The sequence below is a fragment of the Ornithorhynchus anatinus genome, chromosome 1 (genome assembly GCF_004115215.2).
Source record: "Ornithorhynchus anatinus isolate Pmale09 chromosome 1, mOrnAna1.pri.v4, whole genome shotgun sequence".
In the NCBI taxonomy this organism is placed as follows: domain Eukaryota; kingdom Metazoa; phylum Chordata; class Mammalia; order Monotremata; family Ornithorhynchidae; genus Ornithorhynchus; species Ornithorhynchus anatinus.
In genome coordinates this window covers 97,801,190-97,827,521 of record NC_041728.1, presented here as the reverse complement: position 1 = coordinate 97,827,521, position 26,332 = coordinate 97,801,190, and the positions used below count along the sequence as shown (strand labels likewise).

At 45.7% G+C, this 26,332-nt stretch overlaps 1 protein-coding gene across 4 annotated transcripts in view; it reads left to right on the top strand.

The window, feature by feature from the left end:
• The window catches only part of KIZ (kizuna centrosomal protein), a 144,377-nt gene that overhangs the window by 76,188 nt on the left and 41,857 nt on the right, over nt 1–26,332 (top strand). For all 4 annotated transcript variants that reach the window (XM_029067316.2, XM_029067322.1, XM_029067328.2 and 1 more), the window contains 3 exons: nt 5,079–5,229; nt 17,997–18,162; nt 19,133–19,198. In XM_029067316.2, coding sequence (XP_028923149.1) covers nt 5,079–5,229; nt 17,997–18,162; nt 19,133–19,198 — 383 coding nt within the window. The remainder of the gene's footprint in view (nt 1–5,078; nt 5,230–17,996; nt 18,163–19,132; nt 19,199–26,332) is intronic.

Below are 26,332 nucleotides of genomic sequence, written 5' to 3'. Positions count from 1 at the left end.
ATGAGGCTTTGAATGGGGGGACAGTCACCTTCGGATATGAGGATGTCATGTATAGCATGTAAATGACCCTGATGGATTTGCTCAAGAAATTCAAAGCGTAATATCAAATTAATTAAGTGAGGGATTGTAATACGATTATGGCTATTTGCAGAAGGCCACAAATAGAAGTTGGATCAGCATGGTAGGAGTTTCATTCATTCACTTAATCGTATTTATTGAGCGCTTATTGTGTGCAGAGCACTGTAGCAAGCACTTGGGAGAGTACAGTGCAACAATAAACAGACACATTCCCTGCCCACAATGAGCTTACAGTCTAGAGGGGGAGACAAAGAGTTTGGATGAGGAGGAAGGGGTGGATTCAAGAGAGGTCTTGTAGAAACTTATTCTGTTGATTGCGGTAATGGCTTTTCAACTTCAGTAGAGAATTGCCTATTTATTTGCTACTGTATCTTAAAGATCTTATAGCATGTCATCTCCTTCTAGCATCATCTTCTTCAGGTTCTTGTTCTTGGTTTCTTGAAAACTGATGTAAAACCTTTGCTCCCAAATTTTGAGCTGAAAGAGAGAAATCTCAACTTCTTCATCTGACACTTACAGGATGCATCGGATTGTCCTCGTAGGACAATAGTTCTCAAAGAAATGCAGTTAACTCATTGACATCTGCATCCATTTCTAAACTGAGTTCCTTCTCAACATCTTCTTGGTTTCTTTTCATCTTCTTTGCCTTGAAAGTCTGACACAAACTGTAGGCAGAGCTTTCTCCAAAACCCATTCCTTCACTGTTGATTCATTTATTCTTTCAGTCGTATTTACTGAGCGCTTACAATGTGGACAGCACTGTAGTAAGCGCTTGGAATGTACAATTTGGCAACAGATAGAGACAATCCCTGTCCAAAAACGGTCTCACAGTCTAAATGGGGTTGCTTAATCTTTGCCCAGGATGGAAGGGGAAGGAAATTATTTTCATATCTGTAGCACGCAGCAACCCCTGGGTTGCTTGCATGGGAATAAGGTACAAGTTTTAGCCCTGGAGTATTTTGTATATGTATCATGGGGTGTTTGGATCCTGGAATAAAGTAGCAAATAATCTCTCATTCAATCCACATATTCAGTCTGTGACCAAATCCTGCCAGTTGTATCTTTACCTCTCTAGATCAGCCCCTCCTCTCCATCAAAACTCCTATTACGCTGATGCAAGCACTGATCACATCCCACCTCAACTATTGCATCAACAATACAAGTTACAGCACTTAACAAGGACCATAATTATTAGAATTATTATTATTAAGGTAGAGAGCTTGAACTGACATGAGGTTACCCATCGTGGGCCACACAGGTGGTGAGAGTTTAGGCCCCAGGGTAATCAGTCTGTGGCTTGGATCTCTGCGTAGTGCTTTTGACCTGCTCGGAAGTCTAGGCCCCAGGGAACTGAGAACCACTTCTCCTCTCTCACTTGGTCCCTAATTTTGACCTCTGCATCAGAATGGTAAATCCTTAGATGGTTTGGTCTCTATTCCCGCTTCGAGACTGTAAGCTCACTGTGGCAGGGAATGTGTCTGTTACACTGTTATATTGTAGTCTCCCAACTGTTTAGTACTGAGCCAGTAAATGCTCAAGAAAAACGATTGACTGATTGACTATTCAGGCTGCCCAGCTAAGCCAGTGGTTTTTTGGGTGAGTGTTTTGGGGAATATCCAAGAGGCATGTAGCTGCTCAACTCCTCCAGCTCCACCTCTGTCGTTGAGTCTAATGCCACCTTATTCACCCCAAGATTCATTCATTCGATAGTATTTATTGAGCGCTTACTATGTGCAGAGCACTGTACTAAGCGCTTGGAATGTACAAATTGGTAATAGATGGGATTCCTAATTATAATAATAAAAATGGTACTTGGTAAGTGCTTACTATGTTCCTGGCACTGTTTTAAGTTCTGGGGTAGATGCAAGTTAGGTTGAACAAAGTCTATGTCCCACATGGGGCTCACACTCTTCATCCCCATTTTACAAATGAGAGAACTGAGACAGAGAGAAGTGAAGTGACTTTCCCAATGTCACAAAGCAGACAAGTGGTGGAGCTGGGATTAGAACTAAGTTCCTTCTAGCTCCCAAGTCCACGCTCTATCTGCTAAGCCACTCTGCTTCCTAGCCGACCCTGGAAAAGACCAGTGGGGGCAACTGAAGGGTGGGTTAGTGGGGAGGTGCCTTCTTCCTTCTGAGGCAAAGCCTGGTGAAAGAGAATTTCCATTGTCTGTATTTCTTCACCAAGAATGGGTGTCTAGGAGGAAAACTATCACACAGTTCCTCCAAGTGTTCTTTGGTGACCCTGTCAGAGAGAGAACACTGAGATAATAATAATAATTATGAGATATGTTAAATGCTTACTATATGCCAGGCACTGTACTAAGCGCTGGGGTGGGTACAAGCAAATTGGGTTGGACGGTCCCTGTCCCACGTTCCTCACAGTCTCGATCCCCCTTTTACCAATGAGGTACCCGAGGCCCAGAGAAGTGAAGTGACTTGCTTAGGGTCACACAGCAGACAAGTGAAGGAGCAGGGATTAGAACCCAAGTCTTTCTGACTCCCAGGCCCGGGCTGTATCCACTGCTCATCTATTTGACCCAGTAATGACATGTCTCGTGATCTTGTGTTCGATGGTCAGTCTGTCGAGGAGCAATTTTTGAGCGGGAGGAGCTGGATGGGAAAGTCTTCCTTGATAAATGGGTTGGGAAGATAATGAAATGGATTGCAAGCTTCTTTGGCCAATCCAATTCCAGCTTTGTCAAAATCATTTTAGAAATACTGACACACTGTTGGTCATAAACTACAGTTTCCTATGTGACAGCGAAAGTGCATATTCATTTATACTTCTATTTGCAATCGTATATTATATGATTCATTGCGTTCCACCCTCAACTCGGACTGCCAGATAAGATTGCTGGCACTGGGATAAGATATATCTGAATTGAATGGATTTAAAGTTGTTCTAATTCTAAAACATTCATAATGTGGCCTCTAACTATTAATCTGCAGTTCCATCTAACCTTTCCTAAGAAATGATCCTTATTTATTATTAGTGAAGATCTATAAATTCTCCATCTCTGATCTTCAGAAACTCTCTTTCCTAGAACTGTTTTACAAAGCCTGTCTGAATGTTCGGGAATAGCTGCCATTATTCATGGTTGATTCATTCCTAATGAATTTCTGCTATCTAGCACACAGTGCTTGTTTGCATATTAAAAAAAGATAACAATTGTTAGTGGTTCTCCAGGTGCCCTCAGGCGGGACCAGCCGGACAAATCCTCTTGAAACAGGCCTGAGATCTTTTCAGGAGGCCATGACTCTGGAAGGGACCTTGAGAGAGACCATCTGGCCCAGCCCTCCTCCGAAAGGAGCGTGGCCTAATAGATAGAGCACGGACCTGGAACTAAGAAGGTCATGAGCTCTATCTCGGCTCTGCTGCTTGCCTGCTGTGCGACCTTGGGCAAGTCACTTCACTTCTCTGTGCCTCAGTTACCTCAACTGTAAAATGAGGATTTAAGACTGTGAGCCCTATGCGAGACAGGCACTTTGTCCAAACTGATTTGCTTGTATCCACCCCAGCGCTTAGTACAGTGCCTGGTCCATAGTAAGCACTGAACAAATGGGACATGACCTTCTGACTCCCAGGCCCGTGCTCTCTCTACTATGCCATGCTGTTTGAATGGGCATGTCACACCACAAGCTTTCTTTTTCAGTGATAGTAAGAAGTTGTACAGTGAGAGATGCCAATCCATTTGCTACAATTAGTTTTAATCCACATCTTTTCCTTTGAGCCCATATTAGTAATATCACGTATCATATTAATCAATTTAGTGGCCGATAACACTCGGTGCTCAAAGCTGGGGTTACATGTTCTACGGCTGCTGAGGTGTGTCACGATGCTCCTTGTGGTATTTCCTTTTTCCCACAGTTTTACATTCGTATATTGGGCATTCGCTGATTTTTGATGCATTCGTTGCATTATTGGTGGGAGCGTGAAATGTATGAGCCCTGCCCCATTTCAATGATCCATGCATCTCTAAGGGTCTCAAAGGAGAACTCCTTGCTGTCTCTAGTCTGTAAGCTCGGTGAGGGCAGGAAACAAGTCTATTAACTCTGTCGTATTATGCTGTCTCGAGAGCTTAATACAGTGCTCTGCACACAGTAAGTTCTCCAAAAATACTACTCACGATGATGACGATGATGTTGGTGCTCGGCTACTGAAGTCAACCCCTCTGCAGACTAAGGCAGAGGCAGTTATGAGGGTGGAACTACTTGAATGGCAAAAATTCCTCTCCTTAGGGCTCCCCCACCCCCCTGCCTCCACCCCTCCCTTGCCGGGCCAGGAAGTTCAAAGCTTTATTGAAATCACATCTCCTCCAAGAGGCCTTCCTGACTAAGCCCTCCTTTCCTCTTCTCCCCTCCCCTTCTGCGTGGCCCTGACTTGCTCCCTTTATTCATTCCCCCTCCCAGCACCACAGCACTTTAGTACATATCTGAAATTTATTTATTTAATGTCCCTCTCCCCCTCTAGACTGTAAGCTCGTTGTGGCCAGGGAATATGTCTGTTTATTGCTATATCGTACTCTCCCAACCACTTAGTACAGTGCTCTGTTCACAGTAAGCACTCAATAAATGCGATTGAATGAATGAATAAATGATGGTTTGCCCAGGTCCACTGAATCACTAGTACTGGCCTTGTTCCTCAGGTTGTCTGGTTTCCCTGAGAACTATGTGTGAACTACATACCAGGACAATTCTCTTGCAACAGATGCCTCTCTTCCTCCTGAACTGTGATCATCATCGTCATGTAGTTTCTGAATGTCCCCTGATGCGCATTGTATCTGTTAATATTCGATCAGTTTCGGCCCCGTAAGGTTAAAACCCACCAGATGGGTCCATAGGAGCTTGTTTTGAGTGAATGAGGTGGGTAATTCTAGGAGAGAGAATCACCAACAAATGAAAAGAAAAGAAATTCTTAAGCATGTTGCTGCTGAAAAGCATTTCAGCTGTGTTTCTGGCTGGCCAGATTGTATATACTTTCCATTTTCTGTTTTCCAGATTGGAACAACCCCCGGATTCGGTCTTGTTTCGGGAACGTTTATCCCAGCATGCTTATACCCTAAAAAAATACAAGGTTTCTCTCCAAGAGGATGTAGCGAAGATGTTTGAAACGTTATTAGCAGCAGAAAGCAACGACCAAAGTCCCACGGTTAGTAGTAACAATAATCATAATAACAATAATAATAATGGTATTTGTTAAGCTCGGTGTACCAGGCACTCTACTATGGGCTGAGGTAGATACAAGATAATCAGGTTAGCCATTTCTTTATTCTGTAGATCGGTCTTTACACCTCACAATTAATACTTTGAGGGCTAAAATCTTGGACTGTGAAGAAATATTCTTCAAAATCTATACTTTTAAAGACCTCCCCCCTTTGGGATTTTCTTTCATGAGTTCTAGAGGGGCCTCTGCCCACCGGGACTGCCCCAAATCTCTCTGATAAGCCCCCTTTTGAAGTAATCCCCACTAGACCCAGAAGGACAGCTGTCTATGATTAGATGTTGAGGTCACAGCCCTTCGGAGAACCAAGGTTGTTTGTGGTAGAGCTTCACTGGAAAACTCTGCTCATTTTTATTTTTTTTAGACAAACCAATGACAGAAAACCAAGCTTCAAAAATACAGCATTATCTAAATTGTTTTTCATTTAAATAAAACATATTTATTGTGGTTAGAGGAAGAGATAGATGTTTGAAGTATCCTTGTTCTCTGAGGAAATTACTTTTTATATTTAAAAACAACTCTGGTTTCACTATTGTAACCATTTTCTCCATCCATCCACTAATAGTGAATCAATAATAAGGAGAACAATTAGCGGGCATTCCTTGTATGTGGGGGTTGAATTACTGTTCTCTGTAGAACACGGCTTCCTAATGGATGCTGTTTTTCTGTTCCTTAAAATAGTCCTAGGTTGGGATACCTGTTACCTTCCTCTTGCTAAATGTATTCTGGGTTGTTTTCGTGTTTTATGACTCATGCCGTAAAGTCTACCCTCCCTCAAAAGGATCCCATTTCTCAGTGCCTGTGACAGGCCTTAGTTTTCTTTAAACTTTCCAATTTACTTTAAAATGTGGTGGAGATGGGGGGGGAGACCTAATTATTGCATTCGGGATTTATTTCTTTGCTCCCCATGAGTGTTGGGTGTATATCAGGACTCCTGTAAACAACCACGCTGTGTGAGAGTTTTCCACAGTATGCATGGGTAGAAATATACTGGGCAGAAACTTCACGGCTTTGCTTTCAAAGCTGGAAACTACTAAGAGGTGAGTTGTTTCCAACCCTAATTATCAAACAAGGTGAGATCTATAAAAAAAGGCCCAAGGCTCTATTTTTCCCTACCTCTAGGGACTTTTTATCCCCAGCATGTAACTTTTGCTTCCATTTCATTTCTCGCCATTTCCCCCTTCTCCCATGTTCTCATGGGAGTCTCTCCTTTTCCTCGGTTTCACCGGCCTTCTTTATTTTGTCTCCCCCTTCCCCTTCAGCTAGTCCTCACTGATCTTTTGTCATATCTCTTTCTGTCCTTGTCCACCAGCAGACACTCACACTCAAGTGCCTACGTGCACATGCTCTCAGGTGCACCTATTCTGTAGACGGTAGGCAGGGAATCTGTCTATCAGCGGTTCTATTATACTCTCCCAAGTGCTTAGTACAGAGCACTGCACACAAGTGCTCAATAAATATGATTGATTGATTGATTACACGGCATGCATACCCACTCACGTATGCACACACAAACATATTCACACACCCTGTCGGAGTCCCACACCTGGCCTCCTACTATAACTGCAGCGGTGCTCATTTACAAATACAGTCAGTCAGCAGCGTGGCTCAGTGGAAAGAGCCCGGGCTTGGGAGTCCAGAGGTCATGAGTTCAAATCCCGGCTCTGCCACTTGTCAGCTTTGTGACTTTGGGCAAGTCACTTAACTTCTCTGTGCCTCAGTGACCTCATCTGTAAAACGGGGATTAACTGTGAGCCTCACGTGGGACAACCCGATTACCCTGTATCTACCCCAGCGCTTAGAACAGTGCTCTGCACATAGTAAACGCTTAACAAATACCAACGTTATTATTATTATTACTCTGCATGTATGCACACACACTTCGACACACACACGCAGCACAGAAAGGAACAACCAAACACATACATCCTCAGTCTCCCCATTCCCCCGACATAGAGACCCTCTGGTGCATAGAGAGCCCCAGAGCATAAAACACATATGTGGACACGTGCACATACACACACACGTGCACACATGCACACACGCTTTTTTTTATGGTTTTTGTTAAGTGCTTACTATGTGCCAGGCACTGTATTAAGCACTGTGGTAGATACAAATTAATCAGGTTAGAAACAGTCCCTGTCCCATTTAGGGCTCACAGTCTTACATTTTTCAGATGAAGTAACTGAGGCACAGAAAAGTGAAGTGACTTGCCCCGGGTCACACAGCAGAGATGTAGTGGAGCCGGGATTGGAACTCATGACTTTCTGACTCCCAGGCACGTGCTCTAGCCACGAGGCAGTGCTGCTTCTCAGTGATTGGGCGGACCGTGGTTCCCCTTGGAGATCACCCTGGGCTCGGTCCCTGTTCTCTTCTGGACAGTTCACACTAGGAAGCAATTCACTGTATCGAACAAGAAACCTGAACAAGGAGGTGGCTTTTCACATCGAAATGGGTTTCCCATGACTTGACCGTTAAATTTGGGAATTCCTCATTCATACAACAAAATGCTGATCTAATCTAATCTGCATTAGAACATTTCTCCGTTAGCATATACCATACTGTACCAGCAGTGTACAATGATGAGGCAGTCCAGCTTTTAGCTTACTGTGATGTAGAAAACCTGGCTGTGTTCAGCAAAAACAGCCCCTTATTCATCATTACCAGGCCCTGCTGTGTGTGTGTGTGTGTGTTTTAATAGTGTTTGGGTGTTTACTAAGTGTATTACTGGGTTTTAATTATGCATGAAATTCCCTTGTAATACATAGTCTGATTGTATTGTCTCATTTCCAAAGCAGTTCTAGAGGGAAGGAGCAGCATTAATAACATATAAATCAGGACATCATCTCAAAACTCTCCTCCCCCTAACATATACACACACAGACACACACTCTCACCCAGAAACAAACACACCCACAGATGTGCGTGTAACTAATCTTCATTTGTTTAAGGATATTGTTAAGTTAAATGGAGTCGAACCGGTTGGGTTAGGAAAATTTTAAAAGTCTTTAAAATATTAGTTGTTTGAAATCTGTAGTGGCTTTTGGAATTTTAAAGAGCTTTAAATTAAATACATTTGAATTGGTTTTACTTAAGCTGTCATCATAATATTTAATGCCAGGCACTGTGGTGGATACAAGATAATCAGACCAGACAGACTCTCCATCCTACACAGGACTCACAGTCTAAAAGGTGTGGTGAGCCAGTAGTTTATCCCATTTTGCAGAAAGGGAAATGAGATCCAATGAGTTTATGCGGTTTATCCAAAATCATACAGTAGGTGAGTGCCAGAGCTGAAATTAGAATCTCAGACTCTTGTCAACTAGTCCCATGCTCTTTCCAAAGGTCACTCTCCTTGGTTTAGAATCACCCCCTAGAAACTATAAAATATTTCCTAGAAAGCTGTTTCTCAAAATGGAAGTTTCGAGACCTGCAGTTACTCCTTCAGGGGAGGAATTTCAGAAAGCCTTGGGTTGTGCCCTGCACCCCGAGAGCCCAGAGTAAGTCCTGAGCAATGATGTTACAGAGGATTTTCTCCTAATGATCCACTTTTTTCCCAGAGCCATTGCTTTTCTCACTTTGTTCTTGCAGTTCTACGGTGAAACGAGAGGGCTGAAGGATATCGGTCACTGATGTTTGCCTTGACTCAGAATCTTTTAAAAAAATGAACTTCAGGCAGAGACCGCAAAGGGATATCAGTTGTTATCTCCTGTGGACACCGCAAAAATCATAAAACAAAAATAGTTCTTAAATTTGGAAAGATAGCAAATTGTCTCACAGTTATTATATATGACAAATCATTATCGGCCGAAAGCCTTCGGTTTGAGAGTTACAAAGCCTTGTATCCCGCCTTGAAGCCATGGCTTATGTATAGATATGCCGGTATACTTTTACTTCACATTCTGTAACTCATATCAATTCTTTGAACAAGGCTACCCTGCACGATGTAGATATGAACCTTGTGAGATATAGAGAAGCAGTGTTGTCTAGCGGATAGAGCGTGGGCCCGGGAGCCCGAAGGAACTGGGTTCTAATCCCGACTCTGCCATTTATCCGCTATGGGACTTTGGGCACGTCACTAACTTCTCTGTGCCTCAGTTCCCTCATCTGTAAAATGGGAATTAAGACTGTGAGCCCCATGTGGGAAATGCACCGTGTCCAACCCCATTAACTCGTACGTACCCCGGCGCTTAGTACAGTACTTGGCACGTAGTAATAGTAGTAATAATGATGGTATTTGTTAAGCCCTTACTATGTGCCAAGCACTGTTCTAAGCGCTGGTAGATACAAAGCGATGAGGTTGTCCCACGTGGGGCTTACAGTCTTCATCCCCATTTTCCAGATGAGGTAACTGAGGTACCGAGCAGTTAAGTGACTTGCCCAAAGTCACCCAGCTGACAAGTGGCGGAGCCGGGATTAGAACCCACGACCTCCGACTCCCGAGCCCGAGCTCTTTCTACTAAACCACGCATTTAACAGATACCGTAAATGGAATAGTCGTGGCTTAATCAGCTGTGACTATATGTACTGAGGGCTTTCTTTAAAATGGGCATTGTACTTTCATTCAGTCATATTTATTGAGCGCTTATTGTGTGCAAAGCACTGTCCTAAGCGCTTGGGAGAGTAAAGTATAACAGCAGACACGTGCCTGCCAGCTCATAGTCTAGAGGGACCGAGTCCCTACTGTTTACAGAGTATGATACTATCGATCAGTGGTATTTGCTGTGGGCAGCACACTGTTGTAAGTGTGTGGGAGAGTACAATATAACGGAGATGGTAGACACATTAGTGGGTGTTAGGAATCTCTCTGTTAAAATGAGATATGGTCCCTGCCCCAGGCTTCCACATAATCTAACACAATGATGCCATGCTCAACATTGGGCTGAAAAGTTTTTCTCAACCTCCACCGGCCAAATCCGGGTCACAGAGCAGCAACTAGTCCATCGACGGTATTTCAGGAACGCTTACTGTGTGCAGAACACTGTACTAAGTGCCTGGGGGAGACAGCTTAATAGAGTTGGTAGAAATGAGGAGCAGCGTGGCGTCATAGAGTCCAGGCCTGGGAGTCAGAAGGTTCTCATTCCAGCTCGGACCAGTCACTTCATTTCTCGGGCCTCAGTTACCTCATCTGGAAAATTCATTCCTTCAATCGTATTTATTGAGCTCTTACTGTGTGCAGAGCACTGTACTAAGCGCTTGGAAAGTATAAGTCGACAACAGAGACAATCCCTACCCAACAATGGGCTCACAGTCTAGAAGGGGGGAGACAGACAGTAAAACAAAACAAAACAGACAGGCATCAATAGCGTCAATATAAATAAAAGTATAGATATATACATATTATTAATAAAATAAATAAAATAATAAATATGTACATATATACGCAAGTAGGGTAGGGAGGGGGTAGAGCAGAGGGAGGGAGTCGGGGCAACGGGGAGGGGAGGAGGAGCAGAGGAAAAGGGGGGCTCAGTCTGGGAAGGCCTTCTGGAGGAGGTGAGCTTTCAGGAGGGCTTTGAAGGGGGAGTAGAGCTTTGAAGAGGGATGGAGACTGTGAACCGCATGTGGGACTGTGCCCAACCCGATGTGTTTGTGTCTACCCCAGTGTTTAGTACAGTGACTAGCAAGTAGTAGGTGCTTAACAAGTACCATAATTATTATTATTAGGACTCCTGACACCCGAGTCTAAATTCTTTTCATTAGGCCATGCTGCCTCCCATCATCATCTTCCTTCTCCCCCTAACGGAAGGTAAGCCGTGGAACTACCAACTTGTCTCCACCTCTGGTCCTTTTCCAAGTCCAGGAGGTGGGGCGAGCTAGTTAGGACTAACGACCTGTGGCGGCAAAGCTGACGATGGCACCCTCATAGTGCCAAGCCACGAAATGGGCAGGGTCTGGGGCAGAATCCCTGCCACTGCTTCACTGAGTCAAACAGTGGTGTTTCCTGAGCACTCGCTTTGCGCAGGACACTGTAATAAGCACTTGAGTACAACCGAGAAAGTAGACATAATTTCTTCCCTCAAGGGGCTTACAATCTAGCAGGGAAATCAGATACTGAGATAAATTATAGGTAGGGCATGCACTCTTGTAAGGAAATGTACATAGGGGCTGTGGAGTATGGGGAGGAGGGGAAGGGGGTTTTGGATTTTTTTTTTATGCTTTCTGTTAAGCGCTTACTATGTGCCAAGCATTGTACTAAGTGCTAAGGTACATACAAGATAATCAGGTTGGTCGCAGTTCTTGTCTCACAGAGGGCTCGCAGTCTGAATCCCCATTTTACATTTGAGGTAACTGAGGCGCAGAGAAATTCACTTGTCCAAGGTCACGCAGCAGCCAGGGGCAGAGCCAGGATTAGAACCCAAGTCCCCTGATTCCCAGGCCCATGCTCTTTCCACTAGGCCACACTGCTGCCCCACAGTGAGGCCTTTCCCTTTTCACTACACTACAGTGTTGTTGGGGGGAAAGGCTTGGGATGAGTATTTAGGGGTCGGCCTCTAGTGCCCGTGTGATGCAGAAGCCTCCTCTCTCGCCCCATACCAAACTCTCTTTCGGTGGTGGTGCCAGGGAAGCAGTGTGGCCAAGCAGATAGAGTACGGCCCTGAAAGTCAGAAAGACCTGGGTTATAACGATAATAATAATAATTATTATTATTATGGCATTTGTTAAACGTTTACTATGTGCCAAGCACCCTACTAAGTGCTGGGGTGGATACAGGTCCCTCTCCCACGTGGAGCTCACAGTCTCAATCCCCATTTTCCAGATGAGGTAACTGAGGCACAGAAAAGCAAAATGACTTGCCCACGGTCACAGAGCAGACAAGTGGTAGAGCCCAGGGCTAGAACCCAGGACCTTCTGACTCCCGGGCCTGTGCTCTGTCTTCTGTGCTATGCTGCTTCTTCCACTACGCCCTGCCATTTTGGGTTATAATCCTGGCTCTGCCATCTATCATCTCTTTGACCTGGGGCAAGTCACTTCACTTCTCTGGGCCTCAGTTACCTCATCTGTAAAATGAGGGTGAAGACCGTGAGCCCCATGTGGGACAGGGACTGCGTCCAACCCAATTTGCTTATAACCACCCCAGCGTTTAATACAGTGCCTGGCACGTAGTAAGCACTTAACAGATACCACAATTATTACGTTATGGCACAGGAAGTAGGACCGAGGCCTAGCTACCTTGAAGCAGGCAGAACCAACGTGGCTGGTTGCGGAAACTGGGGCGACGGGGGGAAACGGTACCACCCTTCTTAGTAGACCCCCCAGCCAGCAGTGGCCAAGGTGCAGTAATATAGGGAAGCAGCGTGGCTCAGTGGAAAGAGCCCGGGCTTGGGAGTCAGCGGTGATGGGTTCGAATCCCCGCTCTGCCACTTGTCAACTGTGTGACTGTGAGCAAGTCACTTCACTTCTCTGGGCCTCAGTTATCTCATCTGCAAAATGGGGATTAAGACTGTGAGCCTCACATGGGACAACCTGATGACCCTGTATCTACCCCAGTGCTTAGAACAGTGCTCTGCACATAGTAAGCGCTTAACAAATACCAAAAAAAAAATGGGGACAGCTGAGGCTTCACAGAGGAAGAGGTGGGGGAGTGGGCCGGCAGATGCTGGAGATGTCACTGACAGGACAGAGGGCTGGTTTGTGCTGCTGTCTGAGGGCATAGAGGGGAGTGGTCCCAGTTGGGAGCAGACCCCCAAATTTCTCTCTCATGGGAGCGGTATATTTGAACGGCTCTCCTGACATGCCTTGTCTCTGTTGCCATAGAAAGAAGGGCAGCACTTCCTAGGGTGTTCACTGCCTGCACGTCGCCAGGATTTACCCAGGGCATGGAACATGGAGGGATAATGTCATCCGCATCATTTTGTAGAAGTCCATCCGGAGCTCTGACCCTTCCACTTACTCGTGAGCCATTGTATGCCCTTTCCAGGCCCCCTTAAACACAGGCTGTGCTTCCGAGCCACAAGGCTCACATCGCTCCTCTAATGCCAACCTACTCACTAGCTCGATCTCGTCTTATCTCACCGCTGACCTTCGCTTGCGTCCTGCCTCTGGCCTGGAACGCCCTCCCGTTTCTTATGATGACAAACGACCACTCTCCCCACCTTCAAAGCCTTATTAGAAGCACATCTCCTCTTAGAGGCCTTCCCCGACTAAGCCCTCTCCTACACTCCCTCTCCTTTCTACATCAGTCTTGCAATTGGATCTGTACCCTTTATTCACCCCACCCTCAGCACTTTTGTAGATATCCATCATTTATTTTACATCTCTCTTCCCCTCTGGACTGTAAGTTCCCTGTGGGCAGGGAATGTGTCCATCAGCTCTGTTATATTGTACTCGCTCAAGCACTTAGTACAGTGCACTGCACAAAGTAAGCGGTCAGTAAATACCTAATTGGTCGGTTGATCAATTTAGAGGAAGTTAGGCATTTAAAATTAAATGAAACTGCATGGCCTACTGGAAAGAACGTGGACCTGAGAGTCAGAGGACCTGGATCCTAATATCGGATCCACCATTTAACCAGCTGTGTGACCTTGGGAGAGTCACTTAAGTTTTCTATGCCTCAGTTTCCTCATCTGTAAAAATGGGAAGGAAATACCTGTTCTCCCTCCTACTTAGACTGTGAGCCCTATGAATGTAGGACAGGGACTGTTATCTTGTTTCTACCCCAACACTTAATAATAATAATAATTACGGTCCTTGTTAAGTACTTACTATGTGCCGAGCACTCTTTTAAGCACTGGGGTAGATACAGGTTAATCAGGTAGGACACAGTCCCTGTCCCACATGGGGTTCACTCTCTTAATCCCCATTTTACAGATGAGGTAACTGCAGCCCAGAGAAGTGAAGTGACTTGCCCTAGGTCACACAGCAGACAGGTGGCAGAGCTGGGATTAGAACCCAGGTCCTTCTGACTCCCAGTCCCATGCTCTATCCACTAAGGCACGCTGCTTCCCAGTGCCGAGCACTTAGCACAGTGCTTGGCACAGAATAAGCACTTAGCAAATGACACAATTATTAAGTTTTAAAATACTGGACATACAGGTGTCCTCTGCAGCATCCATTACAGGGTGGGGTCAGACTAAAAAACAGTCTGCCTGCAATAAAACCAATGGCTGCCCTGGTGCCTTCATTCATTCAATCGTATTTATTGAGCGCTTACTATGTGCAGAACACCGTACTAAGCGCTTGGAATGGGCAATTCGGCAACAGATAGAGACAATCCCTGTCCAACAACGAGCTCACAGTTTAAACGATCAGATCAGAGTCAGTCAAGTCTCTGATTGAGTCTTTACTCAGTCAGTCAATCAATAGTATTTATTGAGCAGTTACCATATGCAGAGTTCTGTACTAAGTGGTTGGGAAAGTACAATTCCCAATTGAGTCTGTGGGCTCAATCTCTGCTCACAAGGTGCTTACAGTCTACAGGATCAGAGCTCCAGTTGGGCCCATTCACTGCTCAGTTTGGTCACGTGTTAGACCCTCTGTCTCCCCTCTAGACTGTAAGCTCATTGTGGGCAGGGATTATGTCTACCAACCCTGTTATTCATTCATTCATTCAATAGTATTTATTGAGTGCTTACTATGCGCAGAGCACTGTACTAAGCGCTTGGAATGGACAAATCCGTAACAGATAGAGACGGTCCCTGCCCTTCGACGGGCTTACAGTTATACCATTACAGTGCACTCTCCCAAGCACTTAGTACAGTGCTCTGCACACAGTAAGGACTCAGTGACTATGATTGATCCTCTCTAGTGGAGCTGCCAAACTGAAATGAGATTGGCGGGAAAACCTTTGAAGGCTCAATATTGCAAGCGTTTCTCCACCTGTGCGAGCTCAACATCTTTAACTCGTTTTTCTGATTAGTAAAATAAATCATCCCCTTTGAACCACTGGATTCTCACACTTGGTTAAATTGCCCTTCATTTTTTAAGTGAATTTTATGGGGCAAGGGGGAAACAATTATAGTTCTAAATACAAGAAAAATTTCCTGGAAATGATTTACTTAATAGTCCAGTGTGGTGCTAGAGAAATTGCTCTGGGCAGCGTATAAATTAAGAAGCAATGTGTAAATAATTTTTACCTACTTGAAGTCAAAATATGTAATTTAAACTAGGTTTATGTCCCAGAGAGACCCCATAAGCACCTCGGAAGTTGCATTATCCATTAGGCAGTTAACTGCGATGTGAAGTAATGTGGCCTGGTGGATAAACCACTGTCCTGGGAGTCAGAAGGACCTGGGTTCTAATCCGCCACTCCGCCTCTTGTCTGAGTGTGAGCTTGTGCTAGGCACTGTACTGAGCGCTGGAGGTTTCAGCCCTGTACACTGGCATTGCCAATGAAGGCAAGAAGAGGGGCAGAATAGAGAAGTCGAGGGTTTCGCTGGACAACGAGAGGCTCTCTAAACGTACGAGTTCTGGCTGGGAGTTCGTTGAGGGTCTGACCGTCGAAAACGGAAGAGGTGGGGTTGGTCGTCTCGCGCTCGGTTTAAGATTAAGGTATAAGGGTCATCAGATTGAACGCAGTCCCTGTCCTACACGGGGCTCACAGTCTTAATCCCCATGAGATAACTGTGGCCCAGAGAAGTTAAGTGACTTTCCCAAGGTCACACAGCAGGCAAGTGATGGAGCTGGGATTGGAACGCAGGTCCTTCTGACCCCCAGGCCCATCTCTATCCATTAGGCCACACTGCTTCTCATTGATAGACCAAGCAGTTTTCAACAAAAATTGGTCCCGTGGCCCAGACTGATTTCACTCAGTCTAAGTGAACTAGTGGAGTTAGTTCACTAACTACTAACTACTAACGATTAGACTGTAAGCCCGTCAATGGGCAGGGATTGTCTCTATCTGTTGCCCAATTGTCCATTCCAAGCGCTTAGTACGGTGCTCTGCACATAGTAAGCGCTCAATAAATACTATTGAATGAATAAATAAGTGCAGAAACTGCCCTACCCTTCTGCATATCATAACCCCAGACAGATAATCTCCACCAACCTTAGCATGGCCGAAGGCCCCTGAGTCCTCCATTTCTTACATCTTAATCTTAAACCAAGGCTGAGATGACCAACCCCACCTCTTCCGTTTTCGAAGGTAAGACCCTTAACGAACTCCCAGCCAGAACTCGTACGTTTAGAGAGCCTCTCATTGTCCAGCGAAACCCTCGACTTTTTATTCTGCCCCTCTTCCCGCCTTCACTGGCAAGGCCAGTGTGCGGGGCGGAAACCTGAACTGAACCTCAGAACTCAATGGGGCTGCACTCAGGGCCTTGTGAACTTTTCATCAGTGATCTGGCGGGTGGAAGAGTGCGTGCTCTTGCTGGAAAAATGGGGTTACTTTGTGCATCAGAGATCCTAAAAATCGGGACAGGCTAGAAATCAATCAATCAATGGTGTTTACTGAGCGTTTGCTGTACTTAAGCGCTCGGAAGAGCACGATGCAACAGAGTTGGTAGACATGTTCCCCGTCAGGAAACTCCAAACAAAATTTAGAATGGTTGAGTGAAAAGCAGCGTGACTTTAGTGGAAAGAGCACGGGCTCGGGAGTCAAAGGACATAGGTTCTAATCCCGGCTCCGCCATTAGTCAGCTGGGTGACCTCGGGCAAGCACTTAACTTCTCTAGGCCTCAGTTACCTCATCTGTAAAATGGGGATTAAGACTGAGCCCCACGTGGGACAACCTGATTACCTTGTATCCACCCCAGCGCTTAGAACAGTGCTTGGCACATAGTAAGCGCTTAACAAATACCGTTATTATTTTTATTATATCTAATCCTGTAGGAAGGAAATGGCAAGATTTACATGTTTAAGATGGGGAAATGTCAGGCTGTGCCCCTGTGCAGCAGAAAAAGATTAGGGGGGCGGTGGTCGGGGGCACTGTCAGAGTGGGCATAAACCGATCGTCAGTTGACAGTGGACACTGTGGCTGAAATATTAATTAATGATGGCACTTGTTAAGCGCTTACTATGTGCAAAGCAGTGTTCTAAGCACTGGGGAGGATACAAGGTGATCAGGTTGTCCCACGTGGGGATCACAGTCTTAATCCCCATTTTATAGATGAGGGAACTGAGGCACAGAGAAGTGACATGACTTGTCCAAGTTCACACAGCAGACAAGTGGCGGAGCTGGGATTAGAACCCCGGTCCGCTGACTCTCTGGCCCCTGCCCTTTCCAGTAGGCTGCACTGCTTCTCTAGGCCCTCCTAGGGCCACCTTCTCCCTGGCCCAACCCTGCCAGATTTCCCATCAAAGGGCTTTTTTAAAAAAAAACCAGCATCTTCCCATGGAGACCAGGAAGAGTGTGATGGGCAAGTGGACCATCCCTGGGCTCTAGAGATAGAAATAATGCCCCAAAAAGGATAAACCGGTCTGATCCAGGGAATGCAACACTGTCAGCAACCTCCCTGTCCAAGAAGCTCACAAGAGGCACATCTTTTTGTAAATTTTTTTTCCTCAACCCTTATGTTTTTCCCTGTGTAAATTGTTGTAAGGGATTAAATTATTCTAGAAAATAATTGAATGTTAATTTAACTTGAAGATAATTTAATTTCTGCTAACAAATAGGGGAGAAGATTACATTTCTAAATCAAACTTAACCTAAATTTATGTTGAAAATAACTAGAGCAGTGAGACCAGGGGGAATATGGCTTCAGTTTGTTTTTATTCCTGCTTGTTTTTGTTTTTGTTTTTTTTTTGTTTAAACTCCGTAGGCTACAGCATTATTGAAAAAGGCCCTTACAGAAGAGTGTGAAGATAGGTCGTCTATTCACAGTAATGATTCATCTTGTAGCTTGCCATCTATTCTGAATGACAATAGTGGAATAAAGCAAGCCAACCACACTCAGTGGCTCGACAGCACTGGTACAAAGAAACAAGGTAACATTGTTAAAGGTTCTCCCCGTTGCAAAAATGTATTCTAAGTGTTTGCTAATCCCAATAGCTCAAGTTGTAATTATAAAATAAAAATGGTAGACTCCCAAGAGCCCAATTTTTGTTTGGTTGCTTGCTGTAGGTAAAGAGAACGCGTATTCGGGCTGGCTAGTAGGAAGTGTTACTGGGTTTCGAGAGTCGCAAGAAAAGTCTCCTGTTTCCAAATGGATCAAATTTCGGAAAAAAGGATCCCGATTTGGCGATTTAAAAATCAGTTATGAAAATAGTGTTGCGATTTATAAAGCAGGTTCATTTCAAAGGATAGTTCGTACCCAGAGGTGAAAATTATAGCCCCAGAATACGCATTGCTCTCTGGAAATTATTATTTGAACGTTTTAAGGTTTTTTTTAGGTACAGGGTGAGATGAATCAAGCTTCCTGGATGGCTTTGCCTTTTAACTCACTCAGTATGCAAAGTTTTCAGAGTCAATCAAGTCAAAGACAAAAAAAAAAAAAGAGAAACAAGCAATTAGGATGCTATGTACCTTACCTACCGAAAAGCAAACAACCAGTTTTTGATCTCCAGAATGTACGCTTGTTTATTCCTTGAAGTAATAGCAGGTTTCATTTTTACTAATGATGTTTCCGAGGCTTTCATGGCCGTGTACTCTACATTTGGCAGAAAGGCGAGAACGATGGGGCTTTTTCTAGCTGTTGAACTTGCTTTAAATGTCATCAAAACATAAATGAGGATATTTGATTAGCTAAACTGTTTTCCGTGGAAGCCACAGGGAAGCATAAAAACGTAAGACTGAAGTTCACAGTCGGCTTTCTTTTTGAGAACTGTAATGGATAGCTTGGATCAATAAATGGGAGATAACAGAAAGGAGAAATTAAAGCGTTGGGATTTAAAAGAAAACAAACCAGTCTGATCGCTCTGACTTTGACACGTTTCATTTTTGTGTGTTCCTACACAGAAGTCCCAAGCGGGTGTGAAGATGAGAGCAAGGAAGAAAGCTTAGAAGAGAAGATTCCTATTACAGGTGAAAATATTGGCAGCCTAATAGCCTCAAACACCGCGTTCAACCTTATTACATAATCAAAACAGGCTGCGTCCGTAGCTTCTGAATCTAACAACAGCGAGTATATTCGGCCACCCAATCAATGCCGAGCCGAGAGATTTGAGATCATAAAGGGCAAGCTTATGGTCCCATAAACCAAGATAGAAAATAACAGTGCCTATTTAATTCCTTGTAATCATGTTATACATTTAAACCATGAGAATATCCTGTCATTTAGCTTTTCAGGTCCTAGTGTCTGCGTTCAAAGGTCAGTCTCCATGGGGAAGATCCAGTAATTATATGGCAAACTACAGATGTTTCCGATTTGATTCTTTTCTTTTCCGTAGTAATTGAATGTGTATCATTAGAATAAGAGCAGGGGGAAAAAATGCGATAGGTGGGAGCTCCGCTTGCGCCTCCGTTACAAAGCCTGGCCGATGATTTAAAATTTTAGCAATAAGGTTTCATCGAGACCTATTAAGATCTTCCTGTAGCAGATGTATTGAGCTTGTTCAGTTGGACTCCGAATGATATCATTATTTTGATTTCGGTTTTAGGGTATCGACCGCGGAGATTAGTATTCAGGACACCATTCAATTTAACCCACATCTAAATTTACTACTGGATCACCTTATTTTGTAAAGTGCTGTGCTACTTCATTATGAATTCAAAGGTCTGACTTGAAATATTTATGCAAGTAAATATACTAGAGGTGCCCGCGCATGCATCTGCATATATGGTATTTGTTGATGTTTTTCCAAGTGGAAGGAAGATACTCGCTTAGAGCAGCAGTGGGCTATTAAGATTCATTTCGTAAACCTGGGTTTCCCTTTGTGAACCCTGTTTAACGAAGAGGAGTTTATGGCGCCACCGTTCGTACATTTTCCTAGAAGATTTCCACACCGGGACATTCGTATTTCGTTATCAGTCACTTGAATTAGAATTTCCTTTTTCTGCTGGGTCTCGTTTTACGCCGTCGAGTCGTCTCTGACCCGTAGTGACTCCGTGGACACATCTCTCCCAGGACGCCCCACTCTCCATCTGCGATCATTCTGGTAGCGTGTCCGTAGAGTTTTCTAGGCAAAAATACAGAAGTGGTTTACCTTTGCCTCGTTCCGCGCGTCAATCTTGAGTCTCCACCCTCGACTCTCTCCCGGGCCGCTGCTGCCCAGCACGGGTGAGTTTTGACGTGTAGCAGGTGGCCTTCCACTCGCTAGCCACTGCCCAAGCTGGGAATGGAATGGACGGGCCTCTGCTTGACTCTCCCTCCCGCGGCTGAGACTGGTAGAGGACTGAAAACCCTCCAGGTGGGATCCTGAGAGGGGATTCTGCTGGATACGGCTTGTATTAACAAAATCTCTGGCTTATACTCTTTGAGTTGGGTTGCCATGTGCTCACGAGAAGAGCGTCATATCAGAGAGTAGTTTTCAATTGAGAAGTTGCATGGCTTGGTGGATAGGGCACAGAGAAACAGAGTGGCTCAGTGGAAAGAGCCCGGGCTTCGGAGTCAGAGGTCATGGGTTCGACTCCCGGCTCTGCCACTTGTCAGCTGTGTGACTGTGGGCGAGTCGCTTCACTTCTCTGGGCCTCAGTTACCTCCTCTGTAAAATGGGGATTAACTGTGAGCCTCACGTGGGACAACCTGATGACCCTGTATCTATCCCAGCGCTTAGAACAGTGCTCTGCACATAGTAAGCGCTTAACGAATACCAACATTATTATTATTATTATCGTTAGGGCACAGGCCTGCGAGTCAGAAGGACCTAGGTTCTAATCCCAACTCTGCCACTGGTCTGCTGTGTCACTTTGGGCAAATCATTGAACTTCTCTGTGCCTCAGTTACCTCATCTGTATAGTGGGGGTTAAGAATGTGAGTCCCATGTGGGACAGGGACTGTGTCCAACCTGATTAGCTTGTATCTACCCCAGTGCTTAGCTCAGTGCCTGGCACATAGAAAGCGCTTAACAAATACCAAAAAAAATTTGTGACTAAGGCCTTATTTCTGAAGATTCTGGTGGCATACATGTAGGAGTAAAACTGATGTGGATTTATTCCCCTTACAAAATAAGCCTTGGTTTCCACTTCTGTAATTGGAACTGCATCCCTCTAGAAATAACGCTTTCTTTCCCAGAATTAGGTTGGGGATTCATTCAACCATATTTATTGAGCACTTACTGTGTGCAGAGCACTGTGCACTCTACTAAGTGCTTGGGAGAGTACAAATACAGAAGTGGTTTACCTTTGCCTTGTTCCGCGCATTAAACTTGAGTCTCCACCCTCGACTCTCTCCCGTGCCGCTGCTGCTGATGTGGGTTTAATCAGAGCAGCATCGTAGCTCGGTGGAAAGAACCCGGGCTTGGGAGTCAAAGGTCATGGGTTCTAATCCCGGCTCTGCCGCTTGTCAGCTGGGTCACTTTGGGCAAGTCGCTTAACTTATCTGGGCCTCAGTTACCTTGTCTGGAAAATGGGGGTTAAGTTTGTGAGCCCCATATGGCACAACATATGATCACCTTGTATCTCCCCAGTGCTTAGAACAGTGCTCTGCACATAGTAAGCGCTTAACAATATTATTATTACAAATAGAGACAAATAGCAGCAAGTAGAGACAATCCCTGCCCACAGTGGGCTCACAAAAGTCTAGATTTCTAGAAGCAGGGATGTGGGCAGAGGACTGTTCTAGTGGCAAGAGCCCGGGCTTGTGAGTCAGAGGTCATGGGTTCGAATCCCGGCTCTGCCGCTTGTCAGCCGTGTGACTGTGGGCAAGTCACTTCACTTCTCTGGGCCTCAGTTACCTCATCTGTAAAATGGGGACGAAGTCTGTGAGCCTCACGTGGGACAACCTGATTCCCCTGTATCTACCCCAGAGCTTAGAACAGTGGTCTGCACATAGTAAGCGCTTATCAAATACCAGCGTTAAAATGGGGATTAAGACTGTGAGGCTTATGTGGGACGGGGCCATGTCCAACCCAATTAACTTGCATTTCTCCCAGCACTTAAGTACAGTGCGTGGAACGTAGTCAACGCTTAACAAATACCGTAAAAAGAAAAAAAAGAGCCGGAGATGGTCAGCATCTCAGGAAGTCAAAGGGAGGCACCGTAACTCAAGGAGGAGGGCCAGGGAAGCCGAAGGATGGCCACGGGCCGGCTCCCTGCTTCTGGCACTGCTGCTGTCATCCCCATCCTGCCCCCGGGTCTATCGGGATATCTATGGGTATGGGTTATATCTGTGGTTGACCAGCTGTTCTACTTGTCCCCGCTGAAGATAAGTAAGAGGAAATGGGCTGGAACAGAATTAGAGAGAGAGAGGGAGACTGACTGACTGTCCAGAGGACAAAATCCTGGAGTGAGCTACTAAAGGAAGGTCTGGAGATGTAGAAGTGCCTCGACTGTAAGTTTGTTGTCTACCAACTCTGCTCTGTTGTACTCTCCCTAGTGCTCAGTTCGGTGCTCTGCACACACTAAGTGCTTAATAAATGTGACTGATTGATTGATTGGAGTCTCCACCCAAGGGCTGGATCCCTGGAGGCGAGGTCTGGACTAGGTGATCTAGGGAAGAAGCGTGGTCTAGTGGAAAAGCAGAAGTAGAGAAGCAGCGTGGCTCGGTGGAAAGAGCGCGGGCTTTGGAGTCAGACGTCATGGGTTCGAATCCCGGCTCGGCCACTTGTCAGCTGTGTGACTTCGGGCAAGTCGCTTCACTTCTCGGTGCCTCGGTTACCTCATCTGTAAAATGGGGATGAAGACCGTGAGCCCCACGTGGGACAACCTGATTCCCCTGTGTCTATCCCAGCGCTTAGAACAGTGCCCGGCACATAGTAAGCGCTTAACAGATACCAGCGTTGTTATCATTATTATTAAAGAGCACGGGCCTGGGAGTCCGAGGACGTTGGTTCTAATCCCGGCTCTGCCACACGTCTGCTGCCTGATCTTCGGTGAGTCACTTCGCTTCTCTGTGCCTCCGTTAACTCATCTGTGAAATGGGGATGCAGAGATGTTAAGTGACTTGCCCAAGGTCACAGTCATTCATTCATTCAAATTTATTGAGCGCTTACTGTGTGCAAAGCACTGCACTAAGCGCTTGGGAGAGTACAATATAACAATAAACAGTCATATTCCCTGCTCACAGCGAGCTCACAGTCTAGAGGGGAAGTCACACAACAGGCTTGTGGGGGAGTTGGGTTTAGAACCAAGGTCCCTACCTCCCAGGCCTGGGCTTTTTCCACCCGGCCACACTATTTCCAGTCGAACATGCTGCTTCTGCCCTGAAGGAATCTGTTCTTCAGATGATAGTGTCCTTTTCCCATCAGGCCCACTGCTGTTATAACAAGAATAATAATAATGGTATTGTTAAGTGCTTACTAGGTGCCAAGCACCATTCTAAGTGTTGGGTTAGAGACAAGTTAATCAAGTTGGACACAGTTCCTGTCCCACATGGGGCTCACAGGCTCAGTTCCCATTTTACAGATGAGGGAACTGAGGCCCAGAGACGTGAAGTGATTTGCCCACGTTCACACGGCAGACATGTGGAAGAGCTGGGATTAGAACCCATAACCTTCTGACTCCCACGACTGTGCTCTATCCACTAAGCCAAGCTGCTTCTATATCACCGCCCCAGACCCTTCCTTCCGTGTCAGCTAAATGTACCCAGAAGGATTTGGAGTCTAAAATCTGGATTCTAATCCCGGCTCCGCCGGTGACCTTGGGCAAGTTACTTAATTTCTCTGGGACGTGGTTACCTCACCTTTAAAATGGGGATTAGTACTGTGAACCCCGTGTGGGACATGGACTGCGCCCATCCTCTTTACCTTGTATCTATCCCTGTGCTTAGTTCAGTGTCTGCCACGTAGTAAGCACTAAATAAAAACCATTTTTCAAAAGTGCATTTCCAAAAACGACCCAGTCATAGGTGGGAACCAGATTCTGTATCAGGAAGGACAGGTGTTTCCGAGGTAGAATTCCCACCCCGTGACATCGGGGGCCCGCAGTAAATTCCAAGATGTGTCAGGAAGCTGGCGGGAGCCTTGCAGTCATGGAAGGGGAAATCATGCTGTCAAAGGCTGAATGAAAAGTAAGAAATCACATTTCATTTCTGCAGTGTCAGGTCCAGGGCAGACTTTAACACGGTGAAGATTTCCAAGAGCAAATTATCAGGAGAAGTGTACCCACTTAGACAAGTTACACACACGGAGGTGTTTGGGCCTTGGCCCTAGTATCTTCAAATCAGCCCTTTCAAAAGGAGGGTAATTCGAAATGCACTTAGGACTTTGAGACCATGTCCCAAGTAGTGAGATAATCAGGTCACCGTGTTTTGCAGAAACAATTAGGCTGGGATTAATGTGATTATTATTCAGCCTTCCTTTGAGCTACTTAATACCCAGGAGATGAGATTTCTCCCACCGATGCCAGCGAATTCAACTGGCAGGGGCCGGTGGACGTCGAAGACCAGTCCTAGGGTCGGTCCCGGCCTCCGCTGAGGGTCAGAGAGAAGAGGGGGTGTGAAGGACTCCCCCTCGGTCCTCGCTATCGTCAGGGTCAGGGTTCCACCGAAACCACTCATTCATCCGCTGACCCCCGCCCCACTCCACGTGCCCATCTTGGCAGAGCCTTTCTCCCTAAGCTCAGTGTGAAAAGGGTCCTTGGCTTTTATCTCGAGAGGATAAGCCGTTAAGAATGTCCATTCAGCCTCTCTTTCTTTTGACACCAATCCGTTTGGTCAAGCTGCGTTGAAAGGGGTCCTCTGCGAGGCCATTTCTCATGGTTCCTGGGAAGGCAGCCCCGCGGGTCCGAGGACCCGGGGTTGCGTGTGGTCAGAAACCCCCTCCCCATCCACAATGGCCCGCGGAGGCCCGGTTGGCCTTTCCCAAACCGGTACTGGCCTGAGGGCCTAGTGCATCGGAGCAGGGCCCCGACGAGGCCCTTTCGTGTGGCTCTGGTGACACTGTCTTACTTGGGTGGTGGAACCCTTATTGGCAGGGAAGGAGTGTGGCCTAGTGGATAGAGCACGGGCCTGGGAGTGAGAAGGACCTGGGTTCTAACCCTGCTCTGCCTCTCGTCTGCTGTGTGACCTTGGGTGAGTCACTTCTCTGTACCTCAGTTCCCTCATCCGTAAAATGGGAATTGAAACTGTGAGCCCATGCGGGACAGAAACTATGTGCCACCTGATTAGGTCGTATCTAACCCAGCACTTAGTACAGGGCCTGACATTCAGTAAGCGTTAAATAAATGTCATAAATAAATATATATATATATAAAGCAGGCTTCTGCTCTTTTGGCCACAGAGACAGTGGCCTCCCCCCCAGGAGGGCACCTTGGAGATAGCCCCTGGCTGTTCCCCAAAATATGAAGCACTCCTCTCTGGGACATGGGGTTCCATGGCCCAGCACCAAGCTGTTCTGCTTCATCCAGTAGGCACACATTCCTGTTCTGCTTGAGGTTGCAGCTGGGAGGAAGAAAAAGACATTGGGTTCATTGATATATGTATAGCATTCAAGGGAAATCTGAAAAAAAAATCCCTTGTTACAATTGGGAAGCACAATAAAGGCAAGAGCACTTTGATACAGCCAATCAATCGGTAGTATTTATTGAATGATTATTCTACGCCGAGCGATGCCCTTATCCCTCCTCAGTCCTAGTTTATTTAGATTAATGTCTGTCTCCCCAGCTCTAGATTGTAAGCTAGTTGTGGTCAGGGAATGTGTCTATTTTTAATAACAATAATAATAATAATAATTGTGGTATTTGTTAAGCTCTTACTATGTGCCAGGCACTGTACTAAGTGCTGGCCAATCGGGTTGGATATAGTTCCTGTCCCACGTGGGGCTCAGACTCAATCCCCCATTTTACAGATGAGGGAACTGAGGCAAAGAGAAGTGAAATGACTTGCCCAAGATTACACAGCAGACAAGTGGCAGAACCGACATGAGAACCCATGACCTTCTGACTCCCAGGTCCATGCTCTATCCACTAGGCCAGGCTGCTTCTCAATACAACAGTATTGTTGTACTCTCCCAAGTATTTAGTACAGTGCTCTGCACACAGTAAGCACTCAATAAATACAATTGAATGAATGAATGTATGAATATTTGGTCTCCCCCAGTTTTCCACCACTGAAAAATTATC